The 19738-nt window shown below is 46.5% G+C and overlaps 1 protein-coding gene across 1 annotated transcript in view; it reads right to left on the bottom strand.

The window, feature by feature from the left end:
• Nucleotides 1-19738, bottom strand: part of PAPPA (pappalysin 1) — a 181060-nt gene that overhangs the window by 85565 nt on the left and 75757 nt on the right. The window contains exons 8-9 of the mRNA XM_032200161.1: nucleotides 4432-4560; nucleotides 2732-2823 (exon numbers count right to left, since the gene is read on the bottom strand). Of these exons, the coding sequence (XP_032056052.1) occupies nucleotides 2732-2823; nucleotides 4432-4560 (221 nt within the window). The remainder of the gene's footprint in view (nucleotides 1-2731; nucleotides 2824-4431; nucleotides 4561-19738) is intronic.

The raw sequence follows: 19738 nt of genomic DNA on the forward strand, positions 1-19738 counted from the left end.
TAAAGAATGCCTTGTGGTAGTTCAGAAACAAGCCTGGAAGGAAACATTTGCAAGATCAAACCCTGAGGCCCCAATTCAGCAAAGCCTCTGAACATGTGTTTGAGGCTCGCTGAATTCTTTGGTGAAGAGGAGTGATTCCTGGGGCTCTAAAAGGCTACATAGGACAACTACAACATCACTGCAAAAATAACACTGTCTGAAATAATTACTTGTTGTCCTACAGGATTATAACATATGTCAGCCTCATAAACATGGAAATATATTACACTTATTTTTCTCTCCTCCTCAAACAGGGGCCCAAGCATTCTGTATTTTCCAAGAAAACATCCCACCAGTCTCAATGAAGGCTTTTGTTTGGCTAAAGACAGAGGACCCAGACTAATATTATTAGATTATGGAGAATGATGAATTTCTGTTCTTTATTATTATTATGTAATATGTCCTGTCACTCACTTCCCCATTACTTTTATGCTTTTCACAAGTCTTTAATGCTTGTTATGTTAAAACAGAACAAAAAGCTGTGCTCTTCATTTGCCCAAAAGATTCAGCAGCAGTTTCTCTCTATTTTTTACTGTCCTAATTCAAGACGGTCCAGCACCCATAGAGTCCAATAGGGCCTGTCTCACGTATTTCCTTCTCTGACTGCACCTTTCCCAGGGATTTGGTGAAGGCAACACCTCCCAACACAACAGCAGCCAGTCTGCTCCCACAGACCTGCCAGCACACGGAGGCCATCAGCACCACAACAGTCACACTACCACAGTTGTACAGTCATACAATGAAACATTTTTGAAGTCTGGGCCCATGCACCTTGCCACTGATTTAGTTAATTTGATTTACCGACAGAAATCCTCACTTTTGGGATTTCACAAACAACCAATTGGATTTCCTTCACTTTTGTAATGCAGGACCTGTGCAAAACCACAGCCTCCTGAAGCTCATCAAACCCAAACAACTTGTTACCCCTGGGATTCCGCTTTCCTTTTCAACAGAAGCAAACCTGAAAAAAAACTTTCCCTCTGTGATGACATAGAATTACCTGAGTTTATACTGCAATTACTTATTTTTTTAGTCACATTGCTGTCAGACAGGTTTTTTCCATACTCACAACCAGCTCTGCAGCTGGTACTGGAGATGAACACGCACACAGGGTCCTGCACTCACCTGTCACAACACCGCCGTGTGCTCCAAGGGTCAGGACTCCAGTGTGGGGACATGCTGGGAACACGATGCAGCTCCTGCCCAGCCCACCCAGCCTGGTTTCCCTGAGAACCAGTGAACACAGGGGAGGACCTGGCTGATGTCCTAACGTAAAGCTGGGATGTGGCCAAAGCACCAACCTGGACCAGGCAACTCAGGCCTGCTGCTGAGCAGGGTGAGACACACGCAGCTGTACAACTACAACTCAAATCCTTGCCACAACCAGCCTTGGACTACGCCTGGCTTTTGGAGAATCCAAAACATTTGCTTTAGTGTTTATTTCGCTTTCAAAATATTATGACTAATTTCTTTCAGTGTTTGAGGTCTAATTCAGCAAGTTACTTGAAACACAAACGTGACTTCAAGACCACCAATAGTCACAATTAGCCTTGACCATAAATATTCTCAAATTTCAATAGAGTGATTTACATATGGAAATAAGTACATCACCAAATCAGGCCTCAAGTCTCACTGCGTGGGCTGCTGAAGTAAAAATGTAGTAGTTGAGACAAGCAGTCCCCAGCTTACCACCCAAGGGAAACGTGTTGCCTGTGAGATCCTTTATATGTTGCTCCAGCCACAAGAGATAATCATCAGATTGCCAAAAAGAGCAAATTTCCATCTTGCCAACATTGTATTATTTTGCTTAGGACCAATGCCCTGAGTTGCAGGCATGGGATCATTGTCTGTCCCATCTAGAGTATTTGCTTGGTTGATCTAGATAAGGAATCTGTTAAACCTCTTGGGAAAAGGCCAACCCTTCATAAACATTAACTTTGGTTTTAGAAGGTTTGCATGCTTCATCCTTCTCCAGGCCTTGCTGAGTCCGGTTTGGGAAATGCAATCCCAGAACTCAAAACTGCCCCACACAAGGTGCTGCATAAATTGGTCTTTTCCCTTCTCTGCCCCCAGCATTCCTAGAGAGTTTAATAAATATGTAAAGCTCACAACTGCAGCCCTGCTATCCCAGATAGCTCGAGCATCTTCCGGCCATTGTGCTTACAGGTTTTGCTAATCAGAGCAAACCAGGCTTGCAAATGAAATCTGATTAAGTAGTTTTCACCTCTCAAAAAGGGGATTAGCCAGACCTTTGATCCTCAGATATTGATTTGCAACTCAAAGGAGGTGTGACCTCAGCTGGACTTGCTTCTGGTCTCAGTCCCTTCCCCTTTCACTCCTCCTCCTGTTTACCAGAAAAAATCAGTTCATGTCTTCTCACGTAGCCAGATCTAAAGCCTATTGAAACCAGTGGAAAGCCACCCACTGACTTCAATGGGCTTTGGATCAGTCCCACAATGGCTGACTTAGCCTTAAGTCCGAGGCTGTTTCAAAGCCAGCAGAACCAATTTCCCATCAAAATGACCAGAAGCTGGGAAGATATGTTCGCCTTTCAGACCTACAAATTCCACCTTTTTTCCCTCTTCCATGACAACTCTTCATCTGGAAATGCTGAAAATGCTGTTGATTTTTCCTTGCATTTTGCGTAGAGCTGTTGCCCACCGTGAGTGGAAAGGCTCCGAGACAGACTTACCGATGCAATTAAAGGATAACTCCTGCAGGCAGAATAGGGAGCAGCCATCACCGTTGATCTTATTCATGTCATCACATTCTTCCCCCAGGTCTCTACAGGCAGGGCACAAACGAGCAAAAAGGAGTCAGATGGCAAATGGCATCATCCCGATGATCGCTGTAACCCCTCTGCAGAACCCCAAAGCCTTGAAATCCAGTACAGCAGCGTTATGAGCCAACCCTGAAAACTCCTCTCCCTTCCTCCTCCAGCCCTAACTTTCATCATTCCTGGTTCACAAGCTTGCCTGGCCACTTCTCTCCTGCACATGTGGATACCACTTGCTGTTCTCTGATGAGGATATGAGCAACTTCCTTCATAGCTGGTGCGGCTGCAACTCAGCAGGTGGGGAGAAAGAGAACAGTAATCTCTGAAACCCTTTGTATTAAATCTGGAAAGGCCAGCCTGTGACCCCAGCACAGGAATAACAAGGTATGAAGCCCAGTGCTGGGCTATTCCAGGTGACAGCACTCAGAGGGGAGCAGTCAGCAGGGTGGTGTTGGGGATGGGGTCCTGCCTTGCTCCAGACCACACTGTTGCAGAGGCACGCGGGGAGAAGAGTGCGAACCAGATGAGAAAGGGGCTGCCACAGCTGCAAGTGGGGCCACAACCAACCAAGCTGTGACACAGTCTGGTTCCTGCTCGCTCCTGAGGCAGCTCAGCTATTGTTCGACGCTTGCTGCAAAGCCACAAGTGATGTTTTAGGAATGTGCAAACATAACAGTAGGAGAAAAGTTATGGAAAGCAAAATTAATCTGTCTTTCTCCACCTCTCTCTCCAAGACTGCCCTGGATTTATATGTTGTTTGATTGTTCTCTTTGATTTCCCTGCCTGTTGGGCCTCATCCTGCAAATACTTGCTGCCAGGTGTATCATCTGACAGAGTTGTGTTGTGTGATTGCTGATCAGCATTATTTAAGAAAATAATACTGTCTGGATTAAGCACTTGCTTGTTGTTACTTCCATCATGTAAATAATTAAATTATCTAATGCCAGGAAGCTTTGAAGCAGGTGGCCTTAAGGTCCAACATAGTAAAAGAATAAACCCTAACATAGTTGTGAATGATTGTTTTACATTTTCAGTGGTCTGGGGATTGGCAGCTGGTGAGAGGGAGAGGCTGACCGAGCACACGCAATTCCCAGCGCTCTCTCTCTAAGGCCAAGTCTATCACTTCCAAATGCATCCCAGCTCCAGTGATCGGTCGAACAAGAGGATGTATCAGGAACCCGGCCGGCCAGATAGCAGGGGTTTTACCCTGCCCACCAGCTGCCAGGTACGTGGGGCTTCATGTGTAACAACAGCGCCAAAGACAGTGTGAACTTTTCTAGCAATGCCCTATATAGGAAATGTCATATAAACGTATATATATATGCAATATGCATACACAAACAGCATAAACAGCATATAGCGTACTTTCATATCGATCCTGCTGTCTGGACTCCATTATCTGTATCTCTGTCTGTATCTACTGGTGCCAGGATAGCAGGGCCTAAGTTCCAATTAAATGTCATCATCCTGGTAATCATCAAGCACATGAGTCATTATCTACAGATGAGAGCCGGCCTAAGCTAAGGAGACATCAGAGGTCATCACTTTCTTTCTAGTCTCGGATCCTGGCTGAGTAGATGTGCTCAGATTTATCTGTTTGCTCGCTCCAGACTTACGTTTGGATAATCCCGTCTCCGCAGTATCCACTTCCAGAGATATACACAAGCGCGGGGGAAGGCTCACTCTCCTCTGCCCCGGAAACAATGACGACCTGGTACGTGTACGTGGTCCCGTCGCTCAGTTCCCTGCAACATAAGGGGAAATACTAAGTGATTGTACAACAAAGGCAGTAACAAAGGGCGAAGAAGGAGCTACTGAAATGGGGGCTGGCCACCAAAAAAGCAAGTCTTAGATCGGTCAGGCCCTCAGAACATTCCTACCTCATTTTGATGGGAACAGTTTTTGTTGTGGTGCCTTTTTGCTGTGAGCACCGTCAGCGCCCTGTATGTCCACGCTTGATTTAGGCCCAGCTCTGAGCACAAACAGGTGCAACTCTTGGCTATTTGACATAAGACTACTTGCTGATGACAACCATGCAAGTTGGGGCACTGATGCCTAGGCCCGGCCTTGTGCAGCGCCAAGTGGTGTGGTGCCAGAGTTACTGACCGGCAGCAGCGCCTCAGAAACCAGCCCCGGGCTTTGTGTGCTAGGCCTCGGGGCACTGCTGCTCCTGTCCCTCCACAGCAGGGATGGCATCACCGGCAAGTTGGTGCTGCTCAAGGAACTCCAGATACCATGCAAACATTGATTACTTCCTCACCAGCCCCACGCTCAGTCCAACCTCAGCTGGGGCTAGTGGGAATTTACCTTTTGATTTAAGACAGAATTGGACCAGGGCTGTTTCAGTGACAGACAAATGTGTTATCTGCTTTGTGAGGGTATTAGAACAGTACAGTTTAAAAGGTTTCTTCATCTCCAGGACAGTGCAAATATAGGATCTGAACCATGGTACCAGATCATGGCATTACTATCTAAACATTCACATAAAGAATTATCAAACTGCTACGTGTTTATGCAAAACCTTAATCGCTTAAATCCCGTGCATCGGTAAATGAGAAGTGATTTTATGTGTAATACAAAAATAATAAAAGCCTAATATAATAGATTAGCTTGAACAATGTCTTTGGCTTTATCAGAACTCAAAACGTTCCACAAAGAACCTCATTACTATCAGCCTCATTGTGCTGATTTGTAAAGCCACGGAGCAGGGAAGGCAACACGATTTGCCTGAAGTCATCCATCAGGCTGCTGGCAGAGCCCACACCACAGCCCGGCTCCCTCCTAACCCATGCCAGGCCTCTACTCACTGCACTCGCATTGCCCCAATTACCAAGAGCAATATAGATGTCTTTCTGTCACAGGAGCTTGGGCAGAAGCGTGTATTAATGAAGTGTGTACTACGAAGAGGTATATCTGCTACACAGAGCAACAAGCCGCTGAAGTAGGTATCAATGGACTGTAGTTACCGAAATACTCAAGTTCGCGAAATAACGACCTCCTTACAACATTCATTAAATTAACGAGCATGACTTAAGCTCAGGTACTACACACTACATTTTTCAACAATGCTGTTTCTGTGTGCTTACAACACAGGGATGCGATTCTTTGTTACTGCACTTTAAATAGGGGATAAAATGCAGTGGAACAAAACCACCTCACAAGTGTTTTCTTACTGCTTCTTCACCCGACTCCTGTCAGCAGTAGCCTGTAGCGCCTATTAGGTAAACTTGAGAGAATTCAGGCAGCACCAGCAAGATCTTAGTTGCTCTACAGATCGGGGGAGATATCTACCTAGATATTAGTATAAGTGTTTATTTAATTAAAGTGAAAATTCTCAATCTTCCACCCTAGTAATATCCTGAATAAAATGGTCCTTAGAGCCAACCAGAAAAAGAAATGACACGAACTAACTTCAGCAGCCAAACACACTCTGATGCATAATACTGGGGGCTTCCTCTAGATTTCCCTCCTGGATAAAACCACTGATTAAGATGGGAAGCTTCTGCTATATACTGATAAAGAGAAAGTAGAGGCAAGCTTTGATTATTAAAGGATGTTTATTTCTCAAGTTCTTTCTAAAAACCATAAAATATTTAAGATTAACAACCATATTTGCAAAAATTTAGATTTTGCCACTGAATATCTGCTAACCACAAAAACGTTCAATTCTTAGAAAAAACTTCATACAAATGAACAGTTCAGGCAGCTATAACAGCTACAAAATAAACAAACCAACAGTGCTTTCTGATGTACTGCGATGACATGCGCAAGTGTCAAACACTTGCAGAAGTTTTCGAATTCTGACTTTGCGTATGATTTCCACCAACAGGTGATGGACAGGCATTCAGCTCACAGCAGAAAGTGTGTCTCTGCGAGCGTGTTTTAGTGTGTGGGAGTGTTTGTGTATGCTTGTGTATACATGTAAGCAAACCGAAAACAGGAAAAGTTCACATTTGTTTATGTACAGGGTGGGAAGTTGGCAGAACATAATGGAAGAAGATATAGCACTAAATTAAGCACAGGGGAGAATATGGTGTTTATGAATTATTAGGTGATTGGAGATGAATGTGTATGTGGGTGAATAAGACAGAAAACTGGAAATGAATGCTATTAGGTGGGGAGAGTTCTGGCGTATTTACTTATATGGGCTGTGAACACACAACTCCATTTGCAGAGAGCATGCTACGCACGTCAGAGAAGAATGACTTCAAGCACTGTGGTCTAATCCTGTCACCTGCTCCCTGCTGCCGAGGGGAGATCCCAGCTGCAGCCTGCTGCGAACACAAAGCTCTTGGAGAAGTGCTACGCCTTCACAGGCTTGGGATCCTTGCAGTTTAGTGACAGAAAATAATTAAAAAAAAAAACATACAGTGAGCAAAATATCCAATGCCTTACTCATACATTTCAGTATGTGTGCAGCCTGGCTCCCCTTACTTCTACAAAACTCAGGTACAAAATAGCCACTTGCTGATTTGTGCTCACAATGCCCCATGAGCTCTGAATGTAATACCCTTGTCTTAGGCTGCAATACAGAGAAAGACGATGACGAATGCTTAGGGACATACAGGCACTGCAAAACAAAGACAGGAATGGGAGACAGTGCCCTGTGCAGCCATGGCATGAACCATCACCGTCCTCATCCCTGCTCCCCTTCTGGACAGCCCAGCTGAGAGCAACCTCGCATTTCACAACCTCCAGGCTGTCACAGCCAGGGCAGGACCAACAAAGCGACCCGCCATGCCCAGAGAATGGCTGGCAGAGATAAGAAGGGGGAGCACGGCTGCTCCAGCATCACCACGCAGCCCCAGCTGCAGGTTTGCCTGGACTGGGGCAAGAAAGTCATGTCAGAAATTCAAACTCAAGCCACTGAGCTTTCAGCTCACCCTGGCCCAGTGCAACCAGCAGCAAAACCCTGATGGCAGCTGACTGTCTGACCTGGTAAATGTATGGCATCTGCAGCTACTCAGATTGTTAGCATTCCTTCACAGTACCCACATTTCAGAAAAATATACCTGCTAAAGGGAAGGTAGGTGCAATACTTAGGGCAGTAACTCAGTACCAGAGTGAGGAAGAAGTGCAGGAAGGAAGGGAAAAAAAAGAGAATTTATTCTCTCCTATATAGTTATGGAGCACCAAGGTCGATGTTACAGACTCTATCTGGAGATGTCAGCAAGACAAGTGCTGCTCCAAGCGGTGATAAAAGCAAGATTTTGACCATTAATTTTCCCTCCCGCCTGCCCTCGCAGCCGATGGCACTGAGAGCGATAACACGCTCTTTCCACTCCGCTGTCAGCCAGGTCTGACACGCGCCGCCTTCACGCGATGCTGCTTAAGGAAGTGAGACAGAAGAACATCTTTAACATTAAGGATGTGAACAAACACTCTTTTAAATTTATATCTATGGTCTTTTAATGACCTTTTCGAGAACTGAGTAAGCCGCATTGATCGCTGCAGCTTCCGCCCGTGGGGAGGCAGTCTTATTAAAAAGCAATGACTCAAGCCCTCTGCTTAGAGGGGGAATTAGAGCGTGCCGTGCAAAATACCATGAGGGCTACTCTTCTGTCTGCTGTGGCAAGTGGCAGATCCAGGGTCGGAAATATAAAACCTTCTAATTCTTTTCCTGTTTTCTCTGCAGAGGCCAGGCAGTTGAGTTCAACTTGCTGTGTCCTGTGGGTGAGGGACGTTTGCTTTCAGACTGCATGTTCCTGTAAACCAGGAACCTCTGGGAAGTAGTTTTGTACTCAGACCAAGGTGGGTTTAAAGGATGATTGAATTTACAGGTGCAATATAGATGCCCTGCTGAACCTCAAGTGCCAGCAGACCTGCAAGGGCTGACACAGTCCCACCAGTTCTGTGCCCATGGTAGGGCTGCAGCACCCAAGGACATGGCATGGCTCTTGAGATGCAGTGAAAGCACTGGGGGAAAGCAAGTGGCCTGCTCCCTTCTCCCTACCATAGTGGCTTTTCCTACTACAAATAAGAGCATAAAGTGTTTTTTTTTTCTTTTCTTTTTTTTTTCTTTTTTTTTTTTTTTTTTTTTTTAACAGAACAGACTCCTGTTTCCAACAAAATTAAAAATATCCTTAGGGCTGATCCCAGTTTCTGCCCTATGAAAACACAAATGGCCATAAAGCAATGAAAGCAGACAGTGTTCCTGTTATTTAAGGACAAGATGACAAGGTCTTAGGCATCTCCAGCTAAATTATGTCTGTCAGAGGAACTGCTATGTGAAACATGCAAATCCTGCATCCCAAGCATCCTCGCAAAGGACCCATCTTGCTTTGGTCTTCAATAGGCTCCAAAGCCTTGAGCCAAAAGACGGTGTTTCCTGAACAGCTCTCTGCAGCCAGTGTGAGCCTGGTCTGCCAACAATCCCCATGTCCCTCTAACACCGTGTCCCTCTAACACCGTCGCCTTTGCTCTTCTTCTCTAGCAAGGAAGCCTCCCTGAGCAAAACAGGAAATCTGCTGGCAGCAAATAGCCACAACTCCCATTGGCAGTGGTTGCAATGCTTTCGACCAGCTGCTCTAAGCGGGCTGAGTATGAGGATGCACAGCAGAGCTGAAAGTCTGCGTTGCCTCCAGTCCTGCTCTCCGCAGCCTGGAGCTGTCCAGTCGATTCTCCCTGTGCTGCTCACAGTCATGCACAGGCACCCAAACACCCAAGGTCATCTACAGAGGTCCCGAATACCCCAAAAGTTCACTAATTCACCGCTCAGATATGGTTGGAGCCTCTCAGCCCCACGCAGTGACCTGGGCACCCTGCTTCTGGCTCCAAGGAGCTGAGCACTGCTCCCGTCACTGCTGCTCATGAACCTCTGCTGGGTTTTGCCTCTCAGTGATGCCACCGTGGTGTTTGCAGGATCCCCCGCCTTCAGGTGCTCCAAAAGCAACGGATAAAGAGCAACTCAGGGGAAGAGGTCATTTCAGGACAGATTCGCTCCCCGGCTGCCCTCCTTTTTCCTGCATTGCCATTGACTGTCTATATAGGACCGTTCTTTCATCTTCTCCTCTCTCACACGCACTCCCCTCGCCTTGCCTTTCCTTCTTTTAATAAAAATGGCATGACAAGCACGGCAGAAGATAATGAAGAGAATTCCTGCCCGACTCTGCAGTTGGGAGAAAGAAGGGGTGGGATCCTGTAAACAAAAGAAGGACGGCAAAAATCCAGAGCTCTTGCACGGGCTGTTTTTTCAGCTGCACTCCGATCTCTGGCTGTTTGGATAAGCCCAGCAACACGGCAGGTGCAAAGGCCTCAGAACAAGGCTCCTGGCCCTCTCTGGCTGACTCAGAAGACATAAATACCTAGAAAGCAACCTTGGAGAAGCTTTTCACTCTACTCCTGATAAGTTAGGTCCCAACAGAGGCAGTGGGTTTGCTCTGTGCCCTCTAGCTTTCTTTTATGATTTGCTCGTTTATGAGCAAACCAAAACAGGGCAGTGGAAGTATCAAGTGAGTGTCCATTGTCTGGATGTGAGGATGGGGACTGGACGGTGGATTTCTGCTCCCAAGCCTTGCTTAAACATGGACTGGGCTTTTCCAGGGAAGGACAACATGGCAGCATTGGGCCTGAACAGATCATGACAGGTGAACTCTTTCTGCTATGAGATTGCTTAGCTACCTGAAGGCCAGCATTTCACCATTCAATGCAGGTGCATCAAGATGATGGCCAAATTCAATTTTTGCTTCCAGCTGTGTGAAGAAGGCATTTCCAGTAACACCTAACATAACCACCTCACCCGTTTCTGTGACACCAGAAAGACCTCGTGCATTCAAGGTTGAAGTCAAAGGCTGAGCAATCAAATCTGGTAGAAAAAGGACAATATCCTTTGCTCCACAAAATACTTCCACAAACCAAAGTCACCACCACCTCTCATAACTGCCACAAAATCCAAATAGCCACTTAACTATGTAGCCCTGCTCTTGCTTACACTGGTGTAACTGAGAAAACTGAAGCAGTTTTAAAGACTGGAGTGAGACCCCTTGGGTTTAACCCCCAGCAGCTGAGCTGCAGACCTGTTCCCCTGAGTCGTGCCCAAGGGCATGTGCTGCCCCGAGCAGCTCCCCGCAGCACACAGCTCCCAAATCCCAGCTCTGGCTAGGACCTTGGGCACGCTGAACATTTGTCTTCAAACAGAACCCTCACTTCTGTCCTTCATGCGAGAATCGTAAGTTTGTAAAGTAGCAAACATATAGATATACATGCAACTGATTAACTCCAGCAGGCTTTGATATAATCGTCCAAGTATTTGCCCTGGTACCAATTTAAAACACAGTAGCACATTTAATAAAAAACAAAGTTTGTGGCCAAGGCCTGAAAGATATTTCTTGATCATTGTTTTCTCTTCTTACAAGAAAAAAAAATAAACTTCAACAGTCAGTTTTCTACTTCCTTGGTTGAACAACAACAACACAAACAACCATGCGAATTTTTCAAGTGGATGATAGAGATGCAGGATCTAAATCAGATTGGGTTACAAACACCAGGGTAATGTAAATGCTAGGGGCCCAGGGCCTCACGTGGGTGTTTGCACCAGACAGGCAATTTCATGGCAGTACACAGGTTAAGTGTCAGAGCACCTGGTTGCTATTAGAAGCAGGGAAGGAGGGGGAAAATCTGTTTTGTTCAGTTCCTCACGGCTGTGATCAGACCCTAGGCTGAGACAGGAGCACTTCTCGATGGGCAGCTCAGGCCTGGCCGCTGAGGGAGGGAAGGCTCTGACGTTGGGACCGAGGAGGGAAAGATGTGGGCCCTGACCCACAGAAAGCCCTCCTTCGGTGGCAGGAAATCAGCACATCGCTATTGATTTCCAGGGAACGGGGCCAGCATCCACCCCCCCAGGGCACTGTGCTCGGTGCACCGGCAGGCAGGTTAGGACAGGCTAATTGCTGTAAAGGCCATCATCGTCACCGACGAACCCTTGCCTGTTGCATCGTGCCTCTCGATGAGCAGCGCCTGATTACTCAGGCCCGTTAACGACGTCCGGGCCGCGCCGTGCAGCCGCCGCAAGCTCCCCATAGCAGCAGCAGCCCCACGGGCTCCAGCAGCAGCACACACCGCGTTGTTGCACAAGTGTCTGGAGCATGACACGCACGGGGCTGGGAGCCCAGCAGCCACCCCTTGGCATGCCGATACCTCATGGCCGGACCTTGGGGTGTTTCGGCAGCTCCCTCAGCTCCATGATGGTTCGCCAGGCTCAGCTCTCCTCACGGGAAGGTTTCTCCCAGCTTAGGGTCTTCAGCTTGGCAGGACAATGTCCTTCAGCTTCTCTGAAGCCAGAGTGACCTCCAGGACTTCTCAACAGGCCTGAACCAAGACCTGATTGTCAGGACTTACTACCCTCCTGTTCCTGTGCAATCCCCCCGAAAGGGTAAACCCAGCCGTGGGAGCAGCCACTTGCAGCGCCTGCTCCAGAGGCTTCAGCAGCCAGGGGAAGTTATTGCGTCTATTTTCAGCAAGGCTTACATTGGGCCCCGAGCGACCACAGATGTTTGCAGTTTTCTCAGCTTCCACCTCTACCAGTGCTCCTCACTGAAGCCCGGCCTCAGAGGGCACGGGCACAGAGGCTGCGTCCTCCCAAAACGCTGCTCCTTGGGACCAGGGAAGGGGCCTGTGCCTCCACGTGCGTATGTCAGAGACGTATGTGGTGCCACGCACGCCGCAGAGCAGAGCCCACAGAGATGTGCGAGGAGATGAGGTGAATATTCCAAAGGAACATTTTGTCATTTCCCTCCTTAGGGGCTCTGTGTTTTGCTTTAAGCCACTTCAGATTATGAGAAATCCTACTAGCTGGTCTCCAGTGGGATCTTTAATGGTTTAATAACTGAACATTACTGAACATATTTCCACTAGCCTCTTTCTAAAATCCCATCATGAGCTAATTTCCTCTATTGTCATTACATCTGCAACTGGTCTTACATTTAAAAAAAAAATCTGTACCGCTGCGAATAAATGATTTGGTTTATTGCACCAAGCTCTCAAGGCCAGTATTTTAAGTAGTGGCTGGTAATTTGGGGTGTCCAATTCCACGCACCCTCAGTGGGGTACGATTTGCAAAGACTGAGCTTAATTTCCACTTTGCCTCTCGTATCGTAAGGAGATGTGGCAAAATGTTGGAATTGGGCATCAGTGTGGAAATGCCCCACACCACTCCACATTTTAGAAGACCCTGGCCAAAAAGAGCAAGGTCAGGTTTGGGTGAAGCAACCATACCAAGAATGCTTTGGGCTGGCACTGTGCTCAATGCTTTGCACACCATGCAATGAGGCACCCAAAGGGCTTTGCTTTGTCTGTCACTGTGCTATCCAATACGGTATTAAGGACAGCACAGATATATCAGTGTTACTTCCCATTTGAGGATAGCTTCAAGTTTAACAGAAACTTGAAATTTATTTCCTAGGAAAGTATTTTAAAATAAAGCGCCCGGGAAATGATCAGGCCAATAGTTCAGGAAAAGTAGCAGGAAAAAAAAAGCTGTACTGGCTGACGCTGCTGATAAAAAGGTAGGTAACACATTGCTGCTTCTTCTGCGGTATTTGAGGCTCACTCCAAGTTTTACAAGAGAGTTATTTTTAAATTGTTGCATAACACATGTCTGTCCAATATTTCTTTCCTCAATCAAGCAAAGAAAATGCATTTGTTATTCCTGGGAGATTTCTGGTACTTCTTATCTTATTTAGAGCCCAAAATAAAGATGCACACAAGGAGGCAAACATCAGAGAGAAATTATTATCCATGAGATAATGCACACCCTAATTTACCACATATCTGAGACCTGCAATAAATTATTTCACCCCGCAGGAAAAGTCTCATTTGACCTTCATTTTTTTTTTTCCCCTGCAGCTGAAAACTCTGCTACTACTTCTAGGTCGGGAGTTCAAATTCCAGCCTGGCTGGGAGCGATTAAGTATATCAATTTCTAATAGTATCTATTTGGTTAATAAGAGGACAGCAGTTAACATTCACTTTTTCAGGGACACCGGCACCTGGCTAGGTTGCAGTCTGCAGGTCTGATCTCTCTCGGGCTCTGTGCATCGCTCCAGCTCCACTGCAGACATCAGTCCTACGCAGAGCAGTCCCCGGGGAGTCCCTGGAGGGAGCAGAGCTGTTCCCTGTCTCTCCTGAAGCAAAGTGTCACTCCCCAGACGGGGCAGCCGCTGTTTTCTGGCTATCCCCATGCTCTCGAGTCATTTCCTTGAGAGGCGTCATTCAGAGCAATGGTGCATTTCGAAGTTAAACACAGCCTGAAAAATCACTCTGGCTGCCCCATTTCAAGATTGCAATGCTGTGAAGATACAAACCGCCCTTACTACCTTATTCTTGCATCATGTGCGGCTGAGCCAGAACAGGAGCTACGGATTTTGCCAAGTGCCAGCTATAGCTACAGCGTTACATAAGAAACCGCAACAGCGAAGAATCACAAATCTATCACTACACTTGGCACCAAATGGCATCTTTGCACAGGCTTAGCAGAAAAACTGTCTACTGAATGGGCACAGACCATCAAATTGTTCTTTCTCTTCTCCAGGGCAGGGTTAAGGCAATTTGGCAGAGGGTGGTAAGGGAAAAAATTGCTGTATCTGTTCTGTGTGTGGGGTCAGGAAGCAGGTTTTATTTGTTCGCACAGATAACCTGGCACCTTTAATGAAGAAAGAGAGAAAGAAGAAAAGCCATCAGAATGTGGCTTCCAGCTGTCAAGTCACATCAGCCAAATGGAGATGTACAGTCCCTGAGAGCAGCAGCACTGCTAGCCTCTAACATTTAATTGTGAGCTCTTTGAAAGAATGCACCTGGTGTATTTTTTCTGCAAAGCACCCAGCGCACTACTGGCAGCTATAAATAATAACAGCCACTACCTCGGCATTTAGCAGCACAACATATGTGAAGGAAAGAGGCAGGAATAGTGGATGGAAAAGAAGTAGGTTTCTTCTCTCTGTTTTACCAGGCTCTCGGTGGATGAGCTGGGGTACGGCTCCTGCCTGGCACGGGGAGCAGAATGGGTCATCCCTGCTGCCTCCCTGCCCTGGAAGTCAGAGACGAGGCCACACTGTTTGGGGAGAGGAAAAAACTTCCCTAGGTGAGGATGCTGGAGGTGAGGATGCTACTAGGGGAGGACTTGACTCCTACCAGCACTTCGCCTCTGTCAGCATCTTCGCCTCTGCAGGTAGACCGGCAGCCAGCTTCCTGCTGTTGGAAGGGAAGGTGTGGAGCAGGAAATCACCCACTATTTTTTTGTTTTTTCTTCTTGGGAAATTCTCAGGTTCATCAGGGAGAAGCACGGTGATCGATACCGGCTGCACGAGGCAGGAGCCAACAACGAACACACCCAGCGCTGGCTGGGGAGCGCCGGGGAGGCGTTAAGAGGAGGATGCTCGTTGGCAATCTCCAGCACCTCTGCTGAACTCTGGGACTGCTGCGATGTCGTACACCAGCTGAAGATTAAACTTCACAATTTTGCCAAACTGACCACAAGCAGCTCCACTCCATTTGAAACTCTTCACTGACACGTGAAGGCTTACAGACAGCGAAAGCACGGCTGTTAGTCCAGCTGGAAAACTCAGGTCAGAGACAAATAACAAGGACTCTGGGTGAAAAACTAGGCAAGAACTAGAAGTGCTAGTACTGTACCTGAAACTGGATATTATAGGGGTAAGAGAGACCTGGCGGGGCACAGGGACAGAAGGCTGTTTGCTCCTTGGGAGATCCCAAAATAGCTTTGTCCATGCAGCACTGCGCATTAGTGACACAGTAGCTGCAAAGAAATGAGCAAGAAAGCATGAATAAAAGTCAATCTGTTCATGTTGAAGCTCGGTTAAGGCGTTTTTACTGGAAATGAGCAGTAGACTTTCATATGGATGTAGACAGGGATCTCTTTAATACATTACTAGAGAGAAAAAAACCTGGAGAATTGTGTAATTATGGGAAAGAAACCTCCAAGATGAAGACTAGGGAACAAACACTTTTAATAATGGCAGGTCTTGGGAACTGCTAGAGGTGATAGAAGGCATCAAATACTTCTGGACTCAACAAGAGATGACACTATTTTGCACTTCTAGTAGCTGAAGTTGGTTGGATTGAAAGGAACACTGAAGTGTAATGGAAATTTATCTTTCAGTTACCACCTTGAGGTTAAATATTTGCAGGAATTAAATGTTTGTTAAAAATCTAAACCCCAAAATCCACTACCTGCAGATAACAGAGCTGGCACATAGACTCAGCCAACACAGAGAAGGATGGAGTTACAATGCAGGTACAAGTGATTTGCAGAACTGGATGTCTCAAAATGGTGCATACGTTGGTATAAGGAGGGTCGAGAAATTCAGAGTAAGTTCAGAGCTCTTCATTTCATGGAAGCAGTTGGTTGTATTTATTCAATTTCAAGATAACTCTGAACCACCAGTGGGGCATATCCACAAAAAAGCATATGAGGTTCTTGCACGCATCAAGGCAAGGCACTTCCAGGATTGCTGGGTAAGTATTCACGCCGTTGCAGAAGGACATCTGGAATACCATATACAGTTCTAAAGCCTGTTGGGAATCCAGATGTGTAGCATGCCGGTATCGCACAGACAACCGAGCAGCTTTTGTAGATAAATCTGGGTGTGTAAAGTGCTTTCTTAACATTTCAGTCCTATCTTAGATACTCCCCAATATTTCCTGGCATATCAAGAGAGATTTGGCATGGTAACTGTGGAGGAGGGGTGAGCAGAAGATGATGATAATATGGGCTTCAGCTTTTGGTATCAGGAGAACATCCACCCAGTGATCTGTATCTTGTTTGGGTGGAAATATGGTGTTAATTATCTTCATGACAGATGGATCTGGCAATTCATTTCAGCTGCTTTAGATCATACATTCCTTTGGCTGGTAGAGCTTCAGAAAATAGAGAAATAGATCTTCAAGATGAATGTGAAGGAAGGAATGCCATAATAAGGACAGATGTTGCCATGAAATTTTAGTGTTGCATTCAGCAGGGCCTTAGCTTTACATATCATCTTTGTGATATTCATATTTTTTTAGACCTCTGTTCAGCTGGGCTTGTCTCATGTGAACACAGTCTTCCTATTGAGTTGGGGGGCTAAAAGGCACACCACCAATAACTGGGCACAGCGAATTCTCCCTCACCACAAATAGCCACTGCTGATTCTCCAGCCTCTCTGCCTGTTCATATTTTAAGGAATTTAGCAAACATTTTACACACATTCAGACTAAGGAGTGTTTTCCATCTCCAACAACGCATCACCTAGGGTTTCTGACAAATCACATATCATACGGCCTCTTCTGATTGGATACCAAACAAGCACAAATGCCATCAATAACGCAAATTCTGAAACAAACAATGGTTTCAGATAAAGCGTGTGAAGTGCTAGGGACTCACAAACAATACCACAGCAAGCTCTCCAAATTCCTGCAATCTTGATGACGGTAATTTCCAAGTCATTCTGCAATCACTTCAAGAAGCCCTAGTGAGATCTGTATCCCACCGTCTTAGGTGCTGAGTTAAAACACAGAAAGTGGCATTGAGTTCGCAAGCTGAGCACTGAAGTGAACTCCTGACTCCAACAAAATATTTAAAAATACTTTAGTTACTTAAACAGTAGCTGCACACAGTTGGTGACCAGTCCCCTCTATTATCAAGCAACTGAAAAGGAAGTAGGTGGACAAAAAGCTAAATCTGAGAAGAAATACATTTTCTCACACACTATATGAGAAAATACAGATTTCTCTCTCAGTTTCTTTGTCCTTTATTTTGAAGCATGAATGCAGCATCTCTAGGTGTCATTAGGTAAATAAAGCACTGATCAGTGTAGGAATAACTCATAACAGGAGAGCATATTTGCTTCTCAGTGATGCTCAACTCTGCATAACCAAAACCAGCACCAGGGCTTTGTGACAGCACTCTAAGGCTATCTCAGTCAATGAAAAACTCTACGGGTGAACAGAGAAGGTTACAGAGATGACACGATCCACCACGCGTCCTCACATTTTGAGGTTTCCTATGAAGTCTGGAGCAGAAAAGTTGGAGGAATTTCCAATTCTCTGACACTGTAATTCTGACAACTTTCCAGAACTGCCCTGGGCCTCCCTCATCCTGGCCTGCCCAAGGGGAGAGCGCAGATCACTGCTGGCAACCTGGCTACCAGAGGGTGATGGGCTGTGCTCCCTGCTGCCGGACATGGTGATCCCCGGGGGCTGATGCCTCGCTGTGCCCGCGACATCCCTGGAGAGCCTCCCATCACGGGAGCTATCTTCTCACCGAGCTGTTAAAAGTCCATGGTGGCTCCAAATGAATGTGAGAGCACCTCAGTGACAGCAGAAGCCCTCCTGTAAGGCCAGAGGGAGGACAAGGCGATTACCACGCTCAATGTTCCATCTTGCATGTTATTCCAAGAGAACCACCTCAGCGAGACCCTCTATGTAAGAGCACAACCCGAGCTTTGGATTAAAACGTGAGCTGAGACTTGGAGACCTGCAGAAGAGGCTCCTTCCTTATCACGCGTGGCAGTGTGAAGACTCAGCAGTTCTGCGCTGCACCTGCCCTGACCTCTTTTTTCCCCCATCGGTTTATTTCTCTTTCTGCTCTTTTCCTGGGCACTGCGTCTCATTTTGTATCACAAATACCAGTAATTCTGGCCCTCGGCTCTCGGTGGAAGCATGTGTACCTTGCCTGCTTTCTCTAGGTCCAAGGATAAGGCCCTGTTCCTTAGAAATGATTGTTAGCCTCTGCTCGAGCCAAGAGCTGAGATTAAAATTCAGCTTGAGAACAGAAGGTCTGGCATTATTTTGCATTTCTTAATAAAAGGTTTCCACTGTCGTAGTTATTTCCTCTCCTCTGCGGAGCACCCACTGCTGACTAGGCAAGGGCTATCCATTAAAGGCTGTCTCTCTCCTCACCTTAAAGAGAAGTTCCCTCTCTTTGACGGGAAAAAGGTAGGAGAAATTAATTTTTCTTTCAACATCACCACACCTGGGGAAAGGATCTTGCTCACAGATAACAGTGCAAGCAAATATTTTCTTTGGGAGAAAAAGAGAAAGTGAAGATCAAGGTCAGAGGAGGCAAGAGTAAAGATACTGACTGCCTTCAAAATAACCTTCCATAGAACATGTGGGGGTGTCATTTTATTTCATATGGAAAACACGCAAAGGCATAAAAAGGAGGGGTAACTGGCTTGGGGCTTGCAGAGATAAAGGGGTTGCAACGTCTGGTTGCACAGATATGCCAAATTCCAGCTGTACAGAATGAGACAAACAGGCAGATGAGAAAAGGCTGAGACACACTGTGTTTAGCCCTACATATATGTGCAGGAGCACAGCCCAGCACCCCAGTCCCTGCCTTTCCTGAAGCACCTTCCCCTCCTCCCTGCTTACAGAGCATGTGGACGGCGGCAAGCCTATGCACAAGATGCTCATGGAAAACTCATCTTGCTAAACTCATCTTGCTTTTGCCTCTTCCAGAGATCCACCACCCCGTGCAGAGGTTCACGACTCTGCAGCTCTCAAGGAACGGCCGAGCAGCAGCCTGGACTCACAGCACCAGGCTACAGAGCTGCAGGAACCTCCAGCAGCGGAGAAGATGAACAAGCGCTGTGCACATATGGGTATTAGGATAAAAAAACATCACTCCGCTTTTCAAGATTTCAAACACACGCCAAAGTCCTGCATAAAAAACAGCTACAAGTGTTTAAAGAATCTGCATCTTTGACTCCTTACCCAGTGACTAAAGACTTCATTTTAGCTTTCCAAGTGTCTAGTCGGAGCTCACTGTCTGGATTTTCCCTGCAGTCCCTGGAAAGACACAGGCACCCTGAGCCAGCTAGACTAGAGTGTTTGGTTAGGTTGGCTCTGCCAGCCTCCGGGAGCAGCTGTTTCTGTCTGCTGATCACAGGTAGAGCCCAGAAAGACAAACTTAAATTTTATGTCTGA

The sequence above is a fragment of the Aythya fuligula genome, chromosome 19, assembly GCF_009819795.1.
Source record: "Aythya fuligula isolate bAytFul2 chromosome 19, bAytFul2.pri, whole genome shotgun sequence".
NCBI classification, from domain to species: Eukaryota; Metazoa; Chordata; class Aves; order Anseriformes; family Anatidae; genus Aythya; species Aythya fuligula.